Source organism: Schistocerca americana, chromosome 1 (genome assembly GCF_021461395.2).
Source record: "Schistocerca americana isolate TAMUIC-IGC-003095 chromosome 1, iqSchAmer2.1, whole genome shotgun sequence".
In the NCBI taxonomy this organism is placed as follows: Eukaryota; Metazoa; Arthropoda; class Insecta; order Orthoptera; family Acrididae; genus Schistocerca; species Schistocerca americana.
In genome coordinates, this window is record NC_060119.1 from 450,314,591 (window position 1) to 450,340,560 (window position 25,970).

At 41.6% G+C, this 25,970-nt stretch overlaps 1 protein-coding gene across 2 annotated transcripts in view; it reads right to left on the minus strand.

Moving 5' to 3' along the window:
* LOC124623659 (sodium- and chloride-dependent GABA transporter ine-like) overlaps positions 1-25,970 on the minus strand; it is a 332,671-nt gene that overhangs the window by 19,054 nt on the left and 287,647 nt on the right. For both annotated transcript variants that reach the window (XM_047149051.1, XM_047149052.1), the window contains exons 6-8: positions 4,679-4,907; positions 1,207-1,319; positions 865-1,005 (exon numbers count right to left, since the gene is read on the minus strand). In XM_047149051.1, the coding sequence (XP_047005007.1) occupies positions 865-1,005; positions 1,207-1,319; positions 4,679-4,907 (483 nt within the window). The remainder of the gene's footprint in view (positions 1-864; positions 1,006-1,206; positions 1,320-4,678; positions 4,908-25,970) is intronic.

Genomic DNA, 25,970 nt, shown 5'->3' on the forward strand with positions numbered 1-25,970 from the left:
AAAAATAACTGAGGTCTGATGTGTGATGTGTGACTGTGTACTTATTTTCCTCTCATATGTTCATGGATTTCGTCTGAATGAAAATGTAACATAGAAGTGGAAAGTACTTTAAACTGTTAACATTCATCATTACTGAGCAGAAAGAGTACTTACTTGCTTATATGGGACTTTTAAATGCTATAAAACTTATAAAATAAAAACAAAGTTTAACAGCTTTACAGAATCATGACAGACAATCCCATGTACTAGTAACAAAAACATCCAACATGTGGATATTTGAGTTGGAGTTTCATAAAATGTTTAAAACCAAGTTAAAAGAAAACATATGAATTGTGGAGAAACTTTGAAGAACATTCAAGAAAAGAAATGTCTGGAAATTTCTGCAACAGACATGGGGGTAGGAAATATGTTGAGGCCTCCATAAACAGTTAACTTTGCAAAGGCAATGGTTCTAACGGGAGACAACAACTAGAATGTATGAAACAGAAGGTGCCAAAGGCTGAGTACGGTATTGAAGTAGATATAAAAATGTTAATGCCAGATAAGAAGAGAATGAGAATGATATACAACTAGTTAAATATAGTTTTAAAAAAAGAAGTGGGAAAATATTGTGTGTTTATTTTTAATATGTTCTGAATGAAACTGATACTCATTCAGTGAAGAAATGGCTGGCTGGAGTGTTGGGATCTTGCTACCAACTGACCATGAGACTGAACATCTGTCACATACAGAAATGACTGAAAATACTATTTTGGTTGCTCGGCACTAAACTGACTTTACCGCATTATTATGTTCAAACAATATTTTCTGGGCTACTAGTAACCATTTAATGAAAGTGAATATTTTGTGGTATTAATATCTTACCTGTGTAACATGTGGAAGACCAAAAAGGAATGATATAGCACACACTATCAGTACCAGCATCTCATGACACATAAGTCTTTTCCTGACCCAGTTTGGGAAACCATCCTGTATGGATGTAACAACAACTTCGACTATAGCAAACTGAAACATAAAATGATCATGGTGCACAACCTGTTATAATTTTTGATAAAGCAACTTTTTTTTCATAAATGGGTCAACTATTTTAATGTCAGCACCGTAAATGTCAGTAAAATTTGAAGAAGATCTCATTTTGAATAATTTATTTATAAATATCTTACTAACATTATATGTAACTGGCTTCATTACTGTTATAGCTCATACCTGGCTATTCAAGCTGAGACACAGCAACATGAAGAAAAAGAGAACAGCCCACAGCTGAGATGCTGGCATTTTAGCCATTGCCTGTGGATATACAATGAACACAAGACCTGGGCCTGAAAAAATGTTCATCAAACAGTTATGAGCAAGAAGTCACAGCACAGTAAACATAGTTTATTTTGACTTGTAAATAATATATTTCAACTATCAGTCGTCCTTTGGAATTTTTATTGGCAGATCTAGATTTCAGCTAGAAACTAGCCATACTCAATGAACTATCATTTTTGATCAATGCGTGTAATGCCTGTTGGTTGGGCTTCATCCACAGTTCAATGAACTGATACAGTTTATTTTTATTGTGTTTTTTGTGTGTTAAAATCTCTTCGAAAGCTTTGTCATTTCTGTAGTCTCGCATTAACAATTTTAATACACTTCCATTAATAACAACTCTATTTAAAACTGATTCAAACAATTTTATCACAGAGAAAAATTTTTTCCTAAAATTTAATAGCTCAATGGGTAAGTGGTCAGCATGTCTGTCACGTGGAGGATCTGGACTCAATTCCTGGTACTGAAAAGAAATTTTCCTTGATGGGAGGACTGAAGTGGGATGGATTCACCTTCATGATGCCAACTGACAAGCTACTTAAGCTGAAAGCAATGGCTCCAAGCTCTGGGAACAGTGTGCTGATGTCATGTCCCCCTCCATACCACACCCCAATGACACCACTGGCAGAGTATAAAATGGCAGTTCTTCAGTAATGAATGATCTGTACAGATCAGTACATGGAGCAGTAACTTTTGCCAGCTCCTTACAATAAAGTTTGGTTCTTGGCAACAATTATACAATGATTACATTCAGTGTTACAGAGAAAAAATAACACACAGTGTTATAAAGAAATACTACACTAACCAAGATGTGCATTATGTTCTAAAGCTCCTGTAATCATGATGAATAGCATCCAATCTCACATGGCAATATGTGCCCATTTGCTTTAAAAAGCAAGGATGTAATTGGCGTATTTGTTTAAGATACATTACACAACTTCTCCTATCTTTTGTCGGCTGGATGCCATGTTGTTGTTGTTGTTGTGGTCTTCAGTCCTGAGACTGGTTTGATGCAGCTCTCCATGCTACTCTATCCTGTGCAAGCTGCTTCATCTCCCAGTACTTACTGCAACCTACATCCTTCTGAATCTGCTTAATGTATTCATCTCTTGGTCTCCCTCTATGATTTTTACCCTCCACACTGCCCTCCAACGCTAAATTTATGATCCCTTGATGCCTCAGAACATGTCCTACCAACCAGTCCCTTCTTCTTGTCAAGTTGTGCCACAAACTCCTCTTCTCCCCAGTACTATTCAATACCTCCTCATTAGTTATGTGATCTACCCATCTAATCTTCAGCATTCTTCTGTAGCACCACATTTCGAAAGCTTCTACTCTCTTCTTGTCCAAACTATTTATCGTCCATGTTTCTCTTCCATACAAATACTTTCAGAAACAACTTCCCGACACTTAAATCCATACTCGATGTTAACAAATTTCTCTTCTTCAGAAACGCTTTCCTTGCCATTGCCACTCTACATTTTATATCCTCTCTACTTCGACCATCATCAGTTATTTTGCTCCCCAAAAAGCAAAACTCTTTTACTATTTGAAGTGTCTCATTTCCTAATCTAATTCCCTCAGCATCACCCATCTTAATTCGACTACATTCCATTATCCTCGTTTTTCTTTTGTTGATGTTCATCTTATACCCTCCTTTCAAGACACTGTCCATTCCGTTCAACTGCCCTTCCAAGTCCTTTGCTGTCTCTGACAGAATTACAATGTCATTTGCAAACCTCAAAGTTTTTATTTCTTCTCCATGGATTTTAATACCTACTCCAAAATTTTCTTTTGTTTCCTTTACTGCTTGCTCAATATACAGATTGAATAAGATCGGGGATAGGCTACAACCCTGTCTCACTCCCTTCCCAACCACTCTTCCCTTTCATGCCCCTCGACTCTTATAACTGCCATCTGGTTTCTGTACAAATAGTAAATAGCCTTTTGCTCCCTGTATTTTACCCCTGCCACCTTCAGAATTTGAAAGAGAGTATTCCAATCAACATGCTAGAAACGTAGGTTTGCCATTCCTTAATCTTTCTTCTAAGATAAGTCGTAAGGTCAGTATTGCCTCACGTGTTCCAATATTTCAATATTTCTACTGAATCCAAACTGATCTTCCCCAGGGTTGGCTTCTACTAGTTTTTCCATTCATCTGTAAAGAATTCACGTTAGTATTTTGCAGCTGTGGCATATTAAAATGATTGTTCGGTAATTTTCACATCTGGCAACACCTGCTTTCTTTGGGATTGGAATTATTATATTCTTCTTGAAGTCTGAGGGTACTTCGCCTGTCTCATACATCTTGCTCACCAGACGGTAGAGTTTTGTCAGGACTGGCTCTCCCAAGGCTGTTAGTAGTTCTAATGGAATGTTGTCTACTCCTGGGGCCTTGTTTCGACTCAGCTTCTGGTTATTAGAAGAGATGTTTTTAAAAATGTATTTTACTATAGACAGAAGCATTTGTTACAGAGTGTTATTTAAGTATTGTCAATATCCTCAAAACATCAGTTTTGCATAACAATCTATCTTGTCTCTCTGCCAAATACAATGCTCAAACTGGTGCAAATTATTACTGAGATGATTAGTCTCATAATGCTTTTACTGAATTGTATTAGAGGAAGTAAAATGAAAACCAATTAGAAGTTTCATCCCACTACTGCTCGATCACTGTGATAAAAATCAATACTTTAAAAGCCACCATAAACCTTAAAAGATTTTCAGAACACTGAATCCAAGTATCAATTTATTCCCTACAATGTTACCTGCAGATGTTTCAGTATAAAGGCAAAGGCACTGACCAACCAGTTGATAACAACCTTAGTTCCTAATGAGTACGCTCATTTACACAATTATCTGTAGAACAAATTGCAGAAATGATGTTCCTTGCCATGCTGTACACCCAGCCTGCAAATATTTAAGATAACATGTGGCCATATGATGTCCAATTGGACATTAGACAAAAAACTTAGCTGACCATCTACAACTTTACTGAGCAAACTGAAGATGATGACGACAACAATGAAAATAATAATAATAATAATAATAATAATAATAATAATAATAATAATACAGTATTTTTTAGTACCCAAAACTCACTGCAATTCTAGTTGACCAATGTTGGCTCTCTGCACTTTTCCATGTATGTCTTTAATACAAAGCAGTTAACTCATTTTTTGGTCCTGGAGCTATAGTTTGAGAGCAGATGGGTTCAGGAAAATTTTGACTAAATACTAAAGGATGAATTCTACAGACAGTTTATCTTCTGGTAACTCAGTTTACTTCCACAAATTCCAACAAAGTTACACATTGAGATTTATATAAGGTATTACTGTAATCTCTGTAAGTAAGAAGTATAACTTACCATCTGAAATAACAGCTTCTACTGGCTTATCCAACTCTACAGAAATATTCCCAATAGTTGCAAAAGCAAAGAGACCAACGAGAATGCTTGTAACGGCATTTATTGTTGATACAGCTAAAGTGTCAATTAGGAATTGATTGTTGTAATGATTATAGCTAGCAAATGATATCATAGATCCAAATGCTACTCCAAGAGAATTGAAATTCTGTGCAAGAGCATGTACCCAAACCTGCAAATAAAAGTGCACAGGATTAATTACAGGTAACGATCTCAGATGAATTCCCCTGCAATTATCATATTACAGGCTAAACTAACAGATCAAATGTCAGTAATATTAATTAGGAAGTGTGACCTGAAGTGTAATTTAAATAGATAATGATAATATAAAATTTCACAAATTTGTCTCCTTCTAAAACTGGGTCCTCATATACCACTTGTAGCTGTTACCAATTCCCAAAAATTATGTTACACAGAGAAAACAAATTATAAGGGGATACTACTTTCAAGATTTTAACCCTTTTAGTGCCAAATACGATCTGATCGTGATCCAGATTTTCGGTGAAAAATGCCAGTAACGATCTGATCGTGATGGCTTTCTCATTCGCTAGGATATACTAACAACTTTGCCTTCAAGCGCGGAAAAAATGAATGAGAAAGGCATCACGATCAGATCGTTACTGGCATTTTTCGCCGAAAATCTGGATCACGATCAGATCGTATTTGGCACCAAAAGGGTTAAGGGCTGCCATATGCTTTGTATATTAAACTGCATAGTAGACTTACTGTCTCCTTTCATAACCAGAAAATTCTTTCAGTTTCCCTTAATAAGATCAGATGATATCACTATATCTTATATGATTATATGAGGAGTGAATATACAGTTTCAATACTAGCTTAAAACATACAGTGACAGTTTCTTTCTGCAAAACTCCCTTCCTAGCTGTATTACATTTTCCTAGTCTACACAACCAAAATAAACAACTTTTAACAACACTGAAACGATCAGTTCTTTCCTCCACTTAGAGAGCCAAATTGCATTTTCTCCCTATCACCTATAATTGTAACACATCTCTTCTGAACCAGATGAGTTTAATTTTAAATATTTTTTAAGGTTACATATAAGATATTAACATGTATAGCCTGCCATTATAAAGTGAAGATTATTTGTGAATAATTAACAACAAGTGAAGATTTCAGTCGTAAGCTACTTCCAACATCTGGTACATCAAATATATTTTTAAAATATGGTTCATCACAATTAGTGTAATTTGCAGCCCTATAAAGGTAGCTAAGAGAGAAAATTACTGCCAAATTAAATGTTCAGGTTTTGATCATCAGCAACTCTTAGAATTTTTTTCTGCTTTTATTCCTTATTTTTCTGTTGCCATTGCTTTGTGCACATGAGAAATACCTCACTAGGTTGTGGTTCAGTTTGGATGTAGCACTGTAGATCCCACTGTAACAGGGTAAGCAAATCAATTCACAGATCAGAGAAAGGCCAGAGCGTATCGCCAACTGCTCCATGCTTAGTGAACCATTCTTAAACTTGAGATCAGATTCACTGGTGCTTTACTTCTGCCACATGTGTGAAGATGATCAAAAACTGGATTCTACATTAATTTGGACTGAGTCTGCCTTGGAACATAAAGACTTAGACTTTTGTGAATTGCTCTTTCTGTAGGATAACAATAAACCATGTGTTTTTGGTAGTTAGAAATACATTGTGTGACTGCAGTCCACAGAAGTTGAGATAGACATGTAACAGTCAGCTAACGGCTTATCTCATACCTATTATTTTCTTCTGAAAATTATTGAGGAGGACTGATTATAGTCTCTCTCTCTCTCTCTCTCTCTCTCTCTCTCTCTCTCTCTCTCTCTCTCTCTCTCCCCTTTATATTCCCATCAGCAGACACTGAGATGGGTGCAAATGAGTTGGCATGGATATTATATAGAACAATTGTCATGAAGGGCACACGTAAAGCGAAACATGGACAGAGCCACTAACTCAGAGGTTTACCTTTCAGTGGTGTTAAGCTTGGCCTGGCAGTTCTTATGTAGATTTCTAATACCTCAAACTTGGTCTTCACCTTATGCTGTGCTCTGTTACTGCATGGTAGGGTCAGTCAGTTGCACTGGTCACTTTTGTGTTTATCCCTGTGCCAGTCTCTATACGGTGTTCAGACTCTCGAACTTCGTTCCCTCTTCTGGGGTTCAGCTCTCAGGCTTTGTTATCGAGGCACCATTAGCTCATATAATAACATTTGTGCTGGCAGTGATAGCTCGTAGCATTGTCACGCCTTGTGTGAATATAAAAGTGGTATACAAAAGTGGTGGTATAGGACATTCTTATGCATGCAACACCATTCTTTTTTCTTTGTAGTGTTACATTGTAGTCACTGTGCACCTGTAATTTTTGCAATGCTGGCAGGAGCAGCTGCACCTCCAGCAGCAGCAACAAAAGCTGCAGTAGAGCAGATGCAGGAACTGCTCACACAGAATACAGAATAACACTGTACTCAAGCCACACTGATAACACCAGGCACTGGCAGAGACTCTTTCCCCCAGCCTCCTCAACACTGTTCACCAGCTTTGATGAATCTGCAAAAAGTGGGAGAATTATCTGCACCAATTCTTGCTGCTCTGCCAGTTAAGTCATATTGTCAATCCACTGATAAGGCTGCCCTGTTATCATCCAGCAGTGTGGTATTGTATGAGATTATGCAGAATCTGAAGCCTGAGAAACTTGTCTTTGATGGAATTTGTCAGTTGCACACACAGTATTTTGGTCATCCAACCTATTTTGTAATGGGAAAGTTACAGTTCAGCCAGCACAACAAGAGCCCTGGGCTTTTATCACTGACCTGCAATGTCTCTCATGCAAGTGTCAGTTTGAATGTCCTTAATGTGCTACCTCGTATGCAGACACTTTAATTAGAGAAGTGATCAATGTGGAGGTCCAAATTAGGGCATTGGCCTTGTTCAACATTTCTTTCACTGACATTGCTCAGAGTGTGGAATTGCATCAATTGTGACAGCAGTAAGGGATGTACTTTGTGACAATTGGCAGGTGGTGAAATTGGTGCTTATGGTAAATGACCCCTAGTACCCCATGGGCTGTGCCAGGTAGCCTTGCCTTCCACTGAGCTGCCATATGTTGACACCACTGGTGATTCAAGTGTGGTGACATCACAGTGCTGCCCATCTTCGTCTGTGTTGGGTATGTTGGGTAGAAGTCAATCTAAGTGTCGTAACCACTGTTCAAGACACTTTTTGGATTCTCATGTGTTGATCTCCTTTGACACCTGTTTCTGCTCAACTGGCAAGTTGGCAGTCCTGCCCTGATTGTCATTTGGTGCACGTTCAACAGGACTCCACAGATGTGGAGGCCATGTGTGCAGTATGCTGCAAAATAGGCCATTTGGCAAAAGTTTGTTACAATCAGCAAACTGTGAGGTGATCATTGGAGGCTGTCTTCGACACCCTTCGAGCACCACCACAGCATATTCTGTTTATGCTGGATGTAGATGGACAACTGATAAAGTTTCAGGTAGACATGGGAGTGATGATCAGTCAAATTAACTTAGATAAGTGTAGGCCCTGCAATAAAATAGCCACTAGGACAACTTGTGTCTTATGGGGGGGTCAACTGACACTAGCATATGTAAGCAGAGCTTGGCACAAGGTGAAGGCCAGGTCCAAGATAGTCTAAATCTTTGTTAGAACTGGTGATCCAGGCCTGACTGAAAGGTAAACCATCTGACAAGGGAATAGTCCAATCTAACATGTTGAAACTGCCCCAAAAATTTTTGTGCAGGAAGAAAGCACTATAAGAAACACAATGTCAGAATTTTAGCTGCTAAGACCCGTTGCAAATATGTTTAAGAAAATGCCAAAGTTTTAGCTCAGCAGGCAGCTTTAGAGAAGTACTCCCTCACCATAACTGTAGCAGAAAGTGCATGTGCATTGCAACAGATACACATCCTTTACTAATGGCAGTTGGGAGACAGGTAACATTGCACAATATGATCACAATTTGGAAAGTAAATTCCCATTTCTGTTAATTATTTTGCTGAAACAGATTTTCAGTTACTACTGGAATGCAGTTAAAATCAGCTACTTCTCCTGAAGACCTACATGTGTGCTACCTATAGTTAATATCTGGAATTCATTCAAATGATGACATTTGACTAGACATTTTGGAAAACATTAGAAGAAATAGGAAGCAACTCTAAAAATTCCATGAATTTTGATTCGAACAATGATGGTTGTGCTAATTAAATTTCAGAACAAAAATACAGTACCTTCCTAGACCGAAGAAAACCTGGAGAGTAATAGGTTTCAGCTGTAATATTTTTCTTAAACAAAGGAAGGAGAAACACATTAAGTTTGCAAAGCCAGTTTCATTTTGTAGAATCTGAATGTGAATTGTATAAATGGAAGGAAGCATTACACAAAGTGTCAAAATGGAACTTGCAAAAATATGGAAGAAAAACCATTCAGAAGATTTAGAACTGCTAGTGAGAGTCAATGCACCATTATTGTGGGAAATCTAAGAGACTATGTCCTCTGAATTGCAAGTGAGATGAACATTACTGATTTTCATGACGCTTTGAACTGGTTAAACAGATTCAGGAAAAAAGGCAGTGCAGCAAGTTGCAAAATTATGAAGTTTACTTCAATTAAAAATGTAGAGGAGATGTCATTAACAGATAGTACCATAGACTAATTTATAGCTTCTTGCTATTTCCTAAAACAATGTGTATAAAGCCAATTGATCAGGTTTTGTGCAAGAACTGTGTTCAAACTGCTCTTTATCATTTCAAGTGTGTGTGAGTGTGTGTGTGTGAGTGTGTGTGTGGGAGGGGGGGGAGGAGGAGGAGGAGGAGGAGGAGGAGGAGGGGGAGGAGGAGGAGGAAGGAGATTAGTGTTTCACATCTCGTGAACAATGAGGTCATTAGAGATGGAACAGAAGCTCGAATTAACGAAGGACGGAGAAGGAAAGTGACCATGCCCTTTCAAAGCAACCCTCCTGGCATTTGCCTTAGGCAATTTAGAGAAATCACAGAAAACCTAAATCAGGATGGCTGGAAGCAATCTTGAACTGTCATCCTCCTGAATGCGAATCCAGTGTGCCAACTCCTGTGCTACCTTACTTGGTAAGTTGTGTCTTATAGTACAAAGTGCACTCCTTTGAGGTGACAATTCTCCATCTCTGTGCATTATAAGAATTTGGAATAGCAACTTGTACTATTGGTGGTATATTCACTGTTGGCACAAAAGATTTTTGGGTTAGATGTCTTTTTTTCCCCCCATGTGGAGTTGCTAGTTTCCCATTGGACACCTCCCCGGGTGGCGGATAGGGGAACGCTCACCAGATATGGTGGGTACTGGGGAAATAAAATACCCAGGGTGGACCAAAACTAGCAAGCCTCCACCCCTCTAACAAGGGAAGGGGGTTGACGGCAGGAAGGACATCCGGCTGTAAAAAAACATTGCCAAAACAAGAGGAATATTGGATGCTTCTCAAGAAAATGTTCCGGGGTAATAGCCTCCCATTCAGATCTCCGGGGGGGAGGCGTTTTGCGAAGGATCTAAAGATGTTCAAGATCAGAGTGGGATCTCTAAATGTGGGAACGATGACGGGAAAGGGAAGAGAGGTAGTAGACATGATGCAGAGGAGGAAGATAAAGGCTTTGTGTATTGCAAGAGACAAGGTGGAAGGGCAATAAGGCAAAGATCTTAGCTGAAGGCTATAAGCTACTTTATAGTAGTGCAAGCCCGGAATCAAGAAATGGAGTTGGAGTTATTTTGCACAGAGAGCTTCAAGAAGAGGTATGTGAAGTCAGCAGAGTAAATGGTTGGATCATGTATGTTAAGATGATGTTTGGTGGAGAAATGGTAACAGTGCTGACAGCCTATGCACACCAAGCGGGATGTTCGGAGGATGAGAAGGAAAAATTTTGGAGAGATTTGGATGGAGTAATGGTCGTAATACCAGAGAATGAAAGAGTGATAGTCGGAGGGGATCTAAATGGTCATGTTGGCGGAAGGAAAGGTGGGGAAGAGAGGTGGCATGGAGGACGGGGGTATGGCGAGAGAAATGAGGAAGCAAAAAAGATAGTGGAGTTTGCAGTGGCTTTTGATCTAGTGATTACAAATACCTACTTCCAAAGAAAAAGAGAAAAACTAATAACATACGGGAGTGGCGAAAATAAAAGCCAAATTGATTACATATTACGTAGAAGGAAAAACAGTGGGGAGGTGCGAAATACTAAGGTCATATATGGTGAAGGAATAGCAACAACATAAGTTAATTGTAGCAGATTGTGAGATGAAAGTATGTAAAAGACAGAGGCACATAAATCAATGTGAAAGGAAAATTAAGTGGTGGAGATTGAAGGATAAAAATTTGAGAGAGGAGTTTAGTGAAAAAGTACTGGGAAAGGTAAAATTGGCAAAGAGTGTGCAGGAGTGGTGGAAAATAAATAGTGCTGTTATAAGGAAGACCGGGGAGGAAGTGTTTGGGTTAACATCTGAGAGAGGGGTGCCAAAATATAAGGAAGCATGGTGGTGGAATGAAGAGGTGCAGAACGCTGTGAAGGAAAAGAAAGACGCTAAGAGGAAGTGGGATATGTCCGGAAGTGCTGAGGATGGGCAAGCATACAAAAGTGCAAAGAAGGAGGCAAAATGAACTGTGGCTAAAGCTAAAGCTGAATCAGTAAGGGAGGCATACGAACAACTACAGAAAAATGAGGATATGAGACAACTGATACGGATAGGCAAATCAAGAGATAAAGCTTCCAAGGATCTAACAGCAATAAAACAAATGAAAGAGGAAACAGGAATAATTCTGCATGGCCATGGAAAAATAATCCAAAGGTGGTTGAATTATTTTGAGAAATTGCTGAATGAAGAAAATGAATAGTGAAAACTGAGGAAGGAGGGGCAAACAAAGGATTAACAATGGATATAAGTAGAGATGAAGTCGAATGGGCAGTTGAAAAGATGAAAAATGGAAAGGCAGTTGGCCTAGACCAGTGTCTCAGTAAAAAGGGAATTGAGCTCCTTTGGGATTTAATGGAGAAGATTTGGCAACAGGAGGAGATGCTAGACGAGTGGAGAACTAGAGTACTGATCCCAATATTTAAGGGGAAAGGTGATGTGCAGGACTGCAGTAACTATAGGAGTATTAAACTGATGGCACAACCAATGAAAATTTGGGAAAGAGTTATAGAAGCAAGATTACACAAGGAGACTGTGGTGTGTGAAGAACAGTTTGGGTTCATGCCTGGAAGAGGAACGACTGATGCAATACATGCTTTAAGGCAGATACTGGAGAGACACGGGGAGCTACAACCCGATCTACACTCCTGGATATTGAAATAAGAACACCGTGAATTCATTGTCCCAGGAAGGGGAAACTTTATTGACACATTCCTGGGGTCAGATACATCACATGATCACACTGACAGAACCACAGACACATAGACACAGGCAACAGAGCATGCACAATGTCGGCACTAGTACAGTGTATATCCACCTTTCGCAGCAATGCAGGCTGCTATTCTCCCATGGAGACGATCGTAGAGATGCTGGATGTAGTCCTGTGGAACGGCTTGCCATGCCATTTCCACCTGGCGCCTCAGTTGGACCAGCGTTCGTGCTGGACGTGCAGACCGCGTGAGACGACGCTTCATCCAGTCCCAAACATGCTCAATGGGGGACAGATCCAGAGATCTTGCTGGCCAGGGTAGTTGACTTACACCTTCTAGAGCACGTTGGGTGGCACGGGATACATGCGGACGTGCATTGTCCTGTTGGAACAGCAAGTTCCCTTGCCGGTCTAGGAACGGTAGAACGATGGGTTCGATGACGGTTTGGATGTACCGTGCACTATTCAGTGTCCCCTCGACGATCACCAGTGGTGTACGGCCAGTGTAGGAGATCGCTCCCCACACCATGATGCCGGGTGTTGGCCCTGTGTGCCTCAGTCGTATGCAGTCCTGATTGTGGCGCTCACCTGCACGGCGCCAAACACGCATACGACCATCATTGGCACCAAGGCAGAAGCGACTCTCATCGCTGAAGACGACACGTCTCCATTCGTCCCTCCATTCACGCCTGTCGTGACACCACTGGAGGCGGGCTGCACGATGTTGGGGCGTGAGCGGAAGACGGCCTAACGGTGTGCGGGACCGTAGCCCAGCTTCATGGAGACGGTTGCGAATGGTCCTCGCCGATACCCCAGGAGCAACAGTGTCCCTAATTTGCTGGGAAGTGGCGGTGCGGTCCCCTACGGCACTGCGTAGGATCCTACGGTCTTGGCGTGCATCCGTGCGTCGCTGCGGTCCGGTCCCAGGTCGACGGGCACGTGCACCTTCCGCCGACCACTGGGGACAACATCGATGTACTGTGGAGACCTCACGCCCCACGTGTTGAGCAATTCGGCGGTACGTCCACCCGGCCTCCCGCATGCCCACTATACGCCCTCGCTCAAAGTCCGTCAACTGCACATACGGTTCACGTCCACGCTGTCGCGGCATGCTACCAGTGTTAAAGACTGCGATGGAGCTCCGTATGCCACGGCAAACTGGCTGACACTGACGGCGGCGGTGCACAAATGCTGCGCAGCTAGCGCCATTCGACGGCCAACACCACGGTTCCTGGTGTGTCCGCTGTGCCGTGCGTGTGATCATTGCTTGTACAGCCCTCTCGCAGTGTCCGGAGCAAGTATGGTGGGTCTGACACACCGGTGTCAATGTGTTCTTTTTTCCATTTCCAGGAGTGTACATATGGCTTTCATTGATTTGGAGAAAGCATATGACAGAGTCCCAAGGGACGAAATATGGAGAAGCATGAGAGAGCAGTGCGTACCAGAGAAGTATGTGAGGTTAGTGAAGGAAATGTACAGAGGAGCAATGACACAGGTGAGAAGTAGGGTGGGCATGACAAAGGAGTTTCCAATAAAAGTAGGGTTACATCAAGGGCCTGCACTTAGTCCCTACCTCTTTGACCTGATTATGGATGTGCTGGTGAAAGATGTGAAGAAGGATGCGCCTTGGAATATGATGTTTGCGGATGATGTGGTTCTTTGTGAGCAGAGCATCAACACACTTGAGGAAAAGCTGGAGGACTGGAGGAAGGCACTAGAAGAAAGAGGGATGAAAATTAGCAGGACAAAGTCAGAATATTTAGCACTGAAGGATGTGCAGATGAGGTCTTGCAAGATCCAAGATGATGAGCTGAAATCAGTCTGCAAATTTAAATACTTGTGGTCATACATACAGAGGGACAGAGAACTGGAAAGCGAGATACAACACTGAATAAATTGTGGTTGGGACAACTGGAGGAAAATGAGTGGAGTGTTACGTGACAAGAAGGTGAGCATTTGGTTGAAAGGGGAAGTGTACAAGGTGGTGGTAAGGCCTGCTATGATATACGGGGCAGAGACATGGCCAATCACAGTAGCCCAGGAAAGGAAGGTGGAAGTGGCGGAAAGGAGGATGCTGAGGCCAGGAGTAGTGCCCTTAGGAAGTGAATGGAGTTTGAAATGAACATATACATCAGCACATACGTAGGGAGGTGAAGAGCTTGGAAACATGGCAGGGAGTGTAAACCAAAGCTATCAAAGCAGAAAATGAAAGTGAACTTCAGGAGGCAACAGAGGAGATGGGGGAGCTAATACTGGCAATCAAGGGAATCATCAAAAACGCCAGCATAGGATGGGTGACTGGGCCTAGAAGACTGATGGCTCATGTAACAACTGAGGAGAACATCCCACTGGCAGGATAACATTAAGTCAGAAGCCCAGGCATAAGTACTTTCAATGGGACTAGCACAGAAGGCACCAGTGGTTAAACACATTTCACAATGGTGTATGGTGCTAAGATGACATAAGAAAGATGGACATGCAGACAAACTTATGATACATCCATCCAGTTTTGGACAGACAAGGAACTGGTATAAACAGAGGACGACAGTCCGATCTGATCCCCATGAGGTACCGTGAAAAACATGTAGAACACTGAGGGAACAAGTACAACAAGCTACCAGGTAAGAGGCTTGGGAAGAGCAACAGAGCTTCCTATCAAATGTGAGTCCCAAGAATTTTGTTGTGTCAACAAATGGAAGAACGAATGGGCTAAGATATAGGGATGAGGGAAGAAACTCCTGGCACCGCCAGAATTTCATACAGACAGTCTTGTCAGCAGAAAAATGGAAGCCATTGTTGACATTCCATGAGTAAAGATGATCAAGACATCGGTGAAGATGCCACTCAAGTAGATAGGTTTGCTGAGAGCTGCAATAGATTGTAAAGTCATCAATGAAAAGAGAGCTTTAGATACCTATCAGGACAACCCAAAACAGGGTTAATGGCCATGGCAAATAAGATGACGTTGAGCACAGAACCCTAAGGTACCTCATTCTCTTGAATAAAAGTGTCCAATAGAGCCAAGCCCACATGTACCTTAAAACGTGACCTTTTAAAAATTTCTAGATAAAAAGGGGTAGGCAACACCAGAAGCCCCACTTGTACAGAATATGGAGGATACTCATCCCCCAGCAGATGTATGGTGTATGGTGCTAAGATGACATAAGATAGACGGACATGCAGACAAACTTATGATACATCCATCCAGTTTTGGACAGACAAGGAACTGGTATAAACCAAACCAAAAAACATGACCACAGTTTGCCACTTCTGCAAAAACTTATTCATTATATGAGTTGACAAGGTGATGAGATGATCAACTGCAGAGTGGTGCCAACAGAATCCACATTGGGTGTTAGTGAGGAAGTTACCAGACTCAAGCCACCACTCCAGCTGACCATTAAATGTATCTTCCAGCACCTTGCAGATGCTACTGGTGAGGGAAATTGGGTGGTAGCTGGACAAAAGGTGTTTGTCCTTACCAGGCTCAGATATGGGAATGACAACAGTCTCATGCCGGTGACTGGGATATGCACTATCTTTCCAAATGTGGCTATATGTATGGAGGAGGAAATGTAGGTCCTCAGGAGATAGGTGTTGCAACATGAGAATGTGAATGCTGTCTGGTCATGGAATGGATGACAGGGGCAAAGCGAGTGCACATGTAAACGCCCTCATAGTAAAAATCAGTATAGTAACATTCCTGATTCTGAGAGGAGAAAGATATGGTCCTTGCCTCCACCACCCATTTCAGAGAAAGGAAGGCAGGATGGTAGTGGGTGAATCTCAAACTGTCTGCAAAATATCAGCCAATGGTGTATGAGATATCAAGAGCATCTACAGTGATATTATTTGCTATCACCAGACCAGGAACTAGGAATGAAATCTAACAGAGATTACCCTAAACAACTGAAGAGGGAGTAAAACTGTTAAAAAAGCTTTGAAAAGAAAACCAACTAGCTCTATTGCTATCCCTGAAAATGTGGTGACAAGGCGGAGAGCTCATCTCCGCATGCAGACTGCATTGCAGCATGCCTCAGTCCACTGGGAGATGGGGCATGTCATGGCAAGGGAGAAGTAAGACGTATGGAACATTCCACAGCAGAAAGAATAGTGTTTGTAAGGTATTCCACCTGGTCATCAATGCAGGGGAAATGGTGTTCATTGAAAGTGGCCAGTGAGGAGTGGAGCTGCCAGTTAGTTGGATGCACAGATGGGATAGGCATTAGCAAACGAATGACACTGGGGAAATGGTCACTCAAGTGTATGTTGGAGAGAAAAGACCACTTGAGATGACAAGCAAGCTGAGCAGTACAGATCAGAAGGTCCAAGTGGGAAAAGGAGTGCATGGAATTGGAAAAAAAGTGGGTGTGCCCATGTTCACACAGACTGGATTGAGCTGGTTGGAAATATCTACAAGGAGACAGTCTCTCATACAGGGTCGTGGAGAGCCCCAAATGGAGTGGTGAGCATTGCAGTTGCTAAGCAGCAAAAAGGGAGGAGGAAATTGAGAAATAAGTTGCAAAATGCCTGCCCAGATGACAGCAGAAGATGGAGGTGAGTAGATGTTGCAAAGAGAGGTGAAACCTTGAAGGGAAAGATGGACAGCAACAGCTTTTAGCTGGGTGTGCTAGAAAACTACGTGACTATAGACATTGTCTTACATGAGCAACATGATTCCCCCACTAGACAGAGTCCCCACCTCTGGGGGAAGGTCAAAACAGACTGAAGAGAAGTGTGTGTGGGGGGGCGGGGGGGGGGGGGGGGGGGTGTCATCATGAGGATGTAATTTTGTTTCCTGGAAGCAGGAAACAATTGGACAGTATGAGTGCAAGTGGAGCTGTAATTCAACCATATTGGATCTGATGCTGCAAATGTTCCATTGGAGAATAACCATATCCAATGATAGACAGGAGATGGGTCAAATAAGGGGGCAGTCACCATGTAGGCTGCCAAGTGCCAGAAGTCAAATGTGCACAATGACCAGGTTCAGAGGCTGGAAGATCCTGGTCCATTAGCTGAGCAGTTGTTGGCAGTGCGTCCCAGTGAAATGGAGGTCAGTCAGGTTAGGTTATCATGTGGTGACACTGTTGAACAAGAACGCTGAGGAGGAGGAGGAGGGGAGGGGAGGATCGTTTGTCTTGTTGGACTGTTCAAAACCTTGGCGTTTTTCAGGTACGTACCCAAATGTCGATTGGCTAGATGTGTGCAGAAAGTCAACACAGGAGTACTCCTCTTTGGACTTCTGTGATTCTCTTTGTGAGGCATGCGATTTGGCTGGTGCAGGTGAAGCTTTGTTGGTATGGTGTGTGCCCATAGCAAATGAAGGTGAGGGTGTGACACTGGAGCTGGACGATTTCACAAACGTGGCACTAAACTGAAAGTCTCAAGTCTGCGCAGCCATGTACTTTGTAGGTCGGGGTGTGGAAAGAACTGTACTTACAGTTTCCAGAGGGTGGCATACAAGGTTTGTGACTAGCTAACATTTTTTGAGCAATGTTAGTAGGAACCTTTTCCTACGCCAAGATCTCCTGAAGGCTCTCTCATTGAGATACACTGGACAGTCACAGGAGGAAGCAGCATGATCACCCTTGCAGTTGATGCAGTGAGGGGAAAGAGGTGGACACACCCTCTCATTAGTGCTTCTGCCACAGGTGACACATTTGGCTGCTTTTCACCAGATTCACAAGTGTTATTGTAACACTGACATTTATAGAAATGTGTGGGATACAGAATATATGGCCTGATAGTAATAGCTTTGTAACCAGCCTTAATTTTTGGCAGATGTACCACACGGGCAAATGTGGGGAATGACGTGTGGCTTGGCCCTGTTCCTTTATCAACCCTTTTCATGACACAGTGAACTGGAGCCATTCCCTGGTCAGTGAGACAGGCTGTTATTTCAGCCTCAGTCTGGCCATCAAGCAGCTGAGTGTATATGACACCATGGGAGGAATTCAGAGTGGGGTGGGCCTCTACTTCAACAGGATAACTGTGGAGAAGTGTTGCGTTAAGCAGTTTCTGTACTTGAAAAGTGTTATCTGCCCCCAAAGCAATGTCTCACGACACATCTGAGAGCAGGACTTCACAGGAACAGTAATGGCATCTACACTCTTCTGAATAACAAATGAATTAACTGTTGTGAAATTATGACCATCTGACCATCTTCAGAGTGTGACACCACAAGGTATCATTGTGTGGTCAGAAGAGGCATCGATTCTTTCTTACCAACCCATTTACGTTTTTGAGATGAGAAACTCATTGCAGAGAAATCCCCCATGATTGCCAGCATCTCCAATGGCAAGCTCCTACATTCTGAGGGGGGGGTGGGGGGGGGGGGCACTCAGGGGGGCCTTGTCCACCTTAGGCGATTGTCCACACCTCAGGTCACACCTCCTAGACTCCAGATAGAGGGACCAATCAGCATAGAGGAAGGTATCAGCTCAGACAATCACCCCTCCTTGGGCTTGTCCTACACGAGGAGGCATGTACAAGCCCTACTTGTCAACCTAGTGCTGGGAATTATGCATTGCCCAGTTACATGTTGTATGCATGGGCTGGCCTTCAGGAACACACAGGGGGAGGAAGAAGAAGACACAGAAAAAGAGAGACCTCAAATGAAAAAGTGGAGGAAGGGTAACAAAAGGAAGGACAGGGAAAGAAAGATGGGTGGACAGGACGAAGTCATACATAGTTTTACCAAGAACTTCGGTTTCCCGAAGACATACGACTTAGTCTCCAAGGGAAGGGAAAAGAACAGCAGGAGGATAGACATGTGGCACAGAAAGGGAATTAGCACTGCAAAGGCTGCGGCCCTGCGGCCCCATGGTAGCCAAGCATGTACTCACCAAAGTGTGGTGAGCCCTGAACCAGAGTTCAATCGGAAGGTGGACTAAGTTTTTGATTTGGATGCTGCCTTCCTTGCAGCAGATATTACTGGATTTTCCTTTGATGGAATGGGATGACCACTGACCCACTTCCTTGGAAAACTGTCCAGATGGGATGCCTCCAGTGCACCCCTTTGGAAGCTGATTCAGTGTGGCATACATTTTTTCTGGTGTAGGATCAGCTCAACATTGTCCAGGGGATTCTCGTGTCTACCATGGAGGACCAAAGCTGTCAAATGGCTATCCCTCCAGTAATGAGTTCTCACATATTCCAGTTGCTGCATGTGTTGCACAGAGCTATCTCTCGCTTGAAGGCTTTGGCACGGTGTCACCCTTGCTGGCCGGTGATTGATTACAGTGCTGAACACCTTATGTGGGCTTGTGCAGCCTGTGCACAGACTCAGGCTGTGCTGACATGTCAGTTTTCCCCTTTGTCTGCCCTGGAGCACTCTTGGGACAGGGTGAACGTCAACTTTGCAGGCCCTTTCTGGGCAGCATGCGGTGGTTGGTGGTCTGTGCATTATTGAATTTTTTGTACATTGCCAAATTGTCCTACATGTCAACAGCCACTATTTGCACAGTTTGGGTCATTTTTGTTAACAAGGGCTCTCCTTGACTCTGATGACAGTCAGAAATTTGTGGTGCAGGGGTTTGTGGATTTTTCCATCTGCAGTGGTATCTAGCATCTAACTACCACTCTGTTTCATCCAGCTTCTTAGCATCTAACTACCACTCTGTTTCGTCCAGCTTCTAACTCTGAAGTAGAGCAAGTCATGTGAATGTTCAAGCCTGAAGTCCACGTTTGTTGAGTTCCATGATCATGCACTGTCTAGTTTTCTAGCTGCATATCCTGGGTGACACCAATTAACTGGTGGTGTCTGATGGAGAGTTTGCATGGGTACCAGTCATGGAGTCTCTTGGACTTGTTGCAACCTAAGTCACATGTCCCAGACCATTGCGATCTGTCCCATTTTCCTCAAAGAGCTGCCCTTTGGACCTCAGCGTCTAGTTGACAGCAAGGATGGCTGCAGATGTAGTAGCCCCAAAGCTCAGCATTTGTTTGTGGTGGATGCTGATTGGGAGCAGCTGCGCCCATGAACTGTGGGACTCGCACCACTGGTGTCTCCAAGCTGGTTGCGCTATGGGGTCAGTCACAACACTGGTCTGGTGAGGGGCTCACATCTGTGGCAGTAAGCATCCCTGCTGCCCTACCTTTGATGGCGAACTGGGGTGTTAATGAGAATAGCTCCCGTGACTGGCCATGCGGAGCCCATGAAGTTTGGCTGAGGGCCCTCCTCCTGCCATTCACCAAGGGTTGAGTTCTGGCCTCTGTCAATCCCGATCGACCAACTGCCACTGCAGCCTCTGTAATCTTCAGCCTTTCTGGTGGAGCTAGCTGCATCAGTGTTGTTACCTTCAGCAGCTGATTCGCTGCTGGGGAATCTCACCCTCTTGCTGCTTTTACGATGGATGTCAAGGGAGAAACTACGGGATTTTCGGCCATACATGGCCTTTTCATGGGGGGAGGGATTTGGCATGCCTCCTAGAGTACATCAAGATGGATGCAGATGAACTGGAATAGTACAGAACACTGTCATGGAGGGTGCACACAAAGCGTGGCATGGGCAGAGGCACTGACTCACAAGGGAATGATACAATATGACCTGCCAAAACCTACCCAGAAATTTTTCACACAGGAGGAATACGCCAACAGAAACACACTCAAAATTTTAGCTGCTACGGTGCAATGCAAGTGTTAAAAAAAGAATTGAAATTATTCAGTTTTGCTGCATGAATAACAGTTTTTAACAGTGGTTTGTGCAACCCTGCCTGACTAGTGCATGATCTGACAAATAAGGACACATAGCTGTGATAAAGGAATGCAGTGCAAAGTCCAAATTGCACAACATGAATTCTAAGCACTTAAACCACACAAAAAATGTCTCAAATCATTAATATTTTGGATAATTTGTAGTTAATATTGACAGATAAACTGTTGCAGATGTAATTGTTGCACAAATGACTGGCAAAGGAAGCAAAATCAAGGCAGTGTTACATCACAGATTACTTCCACCATTTGGGACTTATCAGCATGAAATTATAGCAATTTCTGTACACAGTTCTTGTGATACTTTTTGAATAATGTGTATCTTATTAACAATGAAACAGTTCCTTGTTTATTCCCTGTAATCGTCACAAAAATGTGAAATTTGTGCTCCATGATGAAAAATAATATTTTCATTTCACAAGACACACCTGATAAAATACAAATTTATGCATTCAGACACTTCACAATAATTACTTGCTTTATTTGGACAGAATATAAAATGGTTGTGGCTGTTGTGCTGCATAATTGATCGAATTTGTAAAATATGATGTTGTAAACTGACAATGCTCAAATGACTGAAGTTCAACAATACTTTTATGATAGTAAACCTGAAATGACAAAGAGCTACCAGAAATCATATTGCCCAGCAATCTTCTGAAAAATGCTTTACACTGTTAAAAAATTTCTTTATTGAGGGTTTGAATCACACAATTGGTTCCATGTGGAATCCAAATTAAATTAACAGTCTTTTCATCCTCCTCCTAAAGACAGACATAATGTTATGTCCAGGCCAAGAGTCCAACAGAAGCAATCAATGATTTTCTGCAGGAAGACATTTTAGATGTAGTATTGCAGATTTTGCTGGATCGACTACAAGATTTTTGCAACTAAATAGTCCTTTTTTTAAAAGTTTGGTGCCCTAATTTGCCTGAGGTTCCTGAAGGCAGATATAAAGCCACAGAAACATAAACCACTGATATTTATCACTGGTATTATTGTACACAAAAGTGTCATCGCATTCATCGACTGCACACGCAACTCTTGTCTTGTCTTCCGATGTTTTGGCCAAATTGCAACGGCCTTCCTCAGGGCATGGCTCATCATGCCCTGAGGAAGGCCATTTATTATTGTTGTTAGTTTTTAGCAATGACATGGCATAATACCCAGAAGAATTTTAATCACAACAACTGAAGACTTTGTAGAAACTTTTGGTACTTTAAGTGCAGTAATTCAATATTCGCTTTGTAATGCTTAGTTCAGAATTTTTTTACTAAATCTTATGTTATTTCCTCAGTTTCTTTTGAAGTTGCAGAAATAGTTCTCAGTAGTCCTGCTCATATGGCTTGATTTGCAATTGAGGGACCTCGATTGTATCCATGTGGTAGATACATGACCATTGGGCAGGTACAATGGGCAGTCAGGTAAATAGGCTGAGCCTCAATCGACACTTCAGAAAATATGATACACAAACAGTCAAAGTACAACAACACACAGAACATAATTTGCACAATTCATAGACTGATGACACACACAACTTTGCACCCTTAGGTTTAGATATAACAATGGAGACAGAAAGAGCTACTGGTCACAATTTTAAAATACAACAAAATTTGACAAATCATCAAAACATGCACCCTATATGACAGGATGGAGGCTAGAAAAGAAAGGGTATAAACAGTTTTTAGTAATCAGAAACCAGTCTCTGATCACATATGTACACACTTATGTTTTAGTGTAAGATATTTTGTCATATCTATTTAGGTAGTAGTTATAGGAGACGTAGTGGTGTAAGGTTCCAAATGACGAAACTACTCCAATGTTTTAGGCCAAATTCTGTACTTTTTCATAATTTCTCACAGAATGAGGACATGCGATACTATTGACTTTGATCCATCTGTCTTATGAGGATGTTAAGCTTAACAGCTCCACTGGTACTATTAGCTCTTTCCTTTCATTCCATACTCACATGAAAATACAACACACTGTACTACACAAGCACTAATCCATATTATACAGTTAACACAACAGGTTGGATGCATAAGATGGAAAACAGGCCTCTAGTTGAGACCTTGCACAATACTATTAACCATCAGGAAAGTAAGAAGTGATCAGACATTATAAGGTGTATGCTGAACTTCCTTCCATTATAAAACTGATGATTTGTCACAATATGATCTGTAGAAGTCACTGGATGGATGCTGTTGTGATCTTCAGTCCAAAGACTGGTTAGATGCAGCTCTCAGTGCTACTCTATCCTGTGAAATCCTCTTCATCTCCGAATATTTACTGCTATTTACTCCTTCTGAATCTGCTTACTGTATTCATCCCTTGGTCTCTCTCTATAGTTTTTTACCCCCCCCCCCCCCCCCCCACACACACACACACAGACAGACAGACAGACAGACAGACACACACACACACACACACACACACACTCTTCACTTCCAATACTAAATTGTCAAGTCGTACCACAAATTCCTTGTCTCCACAATTTTATTCAGTACCATGTCATTAGTTAAATGATCTACCCAACTAATAGTCAGCATTGTTTGGCAGTATCAAATTTCAAAAACTTCTGTTCTCTTCTTGTCTACACTGTTTAACATCTGCATTTCACTTCCATACATGGCTACATTCCAGACAAATACCTTCAGCTAAGACTTCCTAACACTTAAATCTATATTGTATGTTAACAAATTTCTCTTCTTCAGAAATGCTTTTCTAGGGATTGCCAGTCTACACTTTATATCCCCTTTACTTTGACCATCGTCATCATCTATTTTGCCACCCAAATAGCAAAACTCATCTACTACTTTAAGTTTCTTGTTTCCTAATCTAATTCCCTCAGCATCACTTGTTTAATTCAACTTCATTCCATTATCCTTGTTTTAATTCTCCTCCCAATGTCCTTTCTGTTCAACTACTACTCCTAGACCTTTGGTGTCTTGACATAATTACAATGTCACCAGCAAACCTCAAAGTTTTTATTTCTTCTCCCTGAACTTTAATTCCTATTCCAAATTTTTCTTCGGTTTCCTTTACTGCTTGCTCTACGTACAGATTGAACAACATTGGGGATAGGCTACAACCCTATCTCACTCCCTTCTCAACTACTGCCTCACTTTCATGACCCTTGATGCTTATAACTACCATCTGGTTTCTGTAAAAGTTGTATATAACTTTTTGCGCCCTGTATTTTACCCCTGCAACCTTTAGAATTTCAAAGAGGGTATTCCAGTCAACACTGTCCAAAAATTTCTCTCAGTCTACAAATACTACAAACATGGCTTTGCCTTTCCTTAGCCTATCTTCTAAAGTAAATCATAGTGTCAATATTGCCTTGTGTGTTCCTACATTTCTCCAAAACCCAAACTCATGATCCCTGAGGCTAGTTTCTACCAGTTTTTCCTTTCTTCTGTAAGGAATTTTGTTTCAGTATTTTGCAAACACAATTACTAAGCTGACAGTTTGGCAATTTTCACACCTGTCAGCAAATGCTTTCTGTGGAACTGGAAATATTACAGTCTTCTTGAAGTCTGAGGGTATTTTGCCCATCACGTACATCTTTCACACAAGATGGAAATGTTTTGTCATGGCTAGTTCACCCAAAGCTATCAGTACTTCTGACAGAATGTTGTCTGCTCCTGGGGCCTTGTTTCAACTTATATCTTTCAGTGCTCTCTACAAATTCTTCTCACAGTATCATATCTCCCATCTCACCTTGATCTAAGTCCTCTTCTATTCTTATTATATTACCTTCAAGTTCATCTCCCTTCAAAGATGCTCTGTATACTCCTTTCCTTCTTTGCCTAGGACTGGTTTTCCATCTGAGCTCTTGATATTCAACATCTACTTCTCTCTTCTCCCGAAGGCTCTTCAATTTTCCAGTAGGCAGTATCTATCTTTCCCCTAGAGAAATATGTTTCTAAGTCCTTACATTTCTCCTTTAGCCATTCCTGCTTAGCCATTTTGCATTTCCTGTTCATCTCGTTTTTTAGACATTTGTATTCCCTTTCACTTGCTTGATTTGCTGCATTTTTATATTTTCTCCTTTCATCAATTAAAGTTAGTATCTCCTATGTTATCCAAGGACTTCTAATAGGCTTTATCTTTCTAACTATTTGATCCTCTGCTACCTTCTCTATTTCATCTCTTAAAGCTATTCATGCATCTTCTACTGTACACCTTTCCCCTGTTCAATCAACTACTGCCTAGTGCTCCCTCTGAAACTCTGGTTCTTTCAACTTATCCAGGTCCCATCTTCTTAATTTCCAACCTTTTTGCAGTTTCTTCAGTTTTAATCCAAAGTTCATAACAATGTCTCCAGGTCTCTTCCATGTATACAAACTCTTTCATTATTCTTAAACTAAGTGTTACTGATGATTAAATTATGTGCTGTGCAAAATTCTACCTGGCGGCTTCCTCTTTCATTCCTTCACCCCAGTCCCTATTCACATACTACTCATATTTTTTCCATTTCTTCCTTCTCCTACTATCTAATTCCAGTCCCCCTAACAATTAAATTTTTATCTCCCTTAACTATCTAAATAACTTCTTTTCTCTCATCATACACTTCTTTAATCGCTTCATCATCTGCGGAGCTAGTTGGCATATAAATTTGTACTACAGTGGTAAGTGTTTGCTTCATATCTGTCTTGGCTACGGTAATCTGTTCACTATGCTGTTCATAGTAGCTTACCCACATTCCTATTTTCTTATTCATTATTAAACCTACTCCTGCGTTACCTCTATTTGATTTTGCATTTTTAAACCTTTATTTGTCTGACCAGAAGTCCTGTTCCTCTTGCCAATGAACACAACTAATTCCCACCACTTCTAGCTTCAACCTATCCATCTCTATTTTTAAATTTTCTAACTTACATACCCGATTAAGGGAGCTGACACTCCACACTCTGATCTGTAGAATGCCAGTTTTGCTTCTCCTGATGATGAAATGGTGGACTATTTTACATCTGGAATATTTTACCAAATAGGACATACTCAGCATTGACCAATACAGTAGAGTTGCACATCCTCAGGAAAAATTGCTGTGTTTTTCCCTTGCTTTCAGCCGTTCACAGCACCAGCACAACAAGGTCATTATGTTTGATGTTACAAGGCCAAATCAGTCAATCATCCAGACTG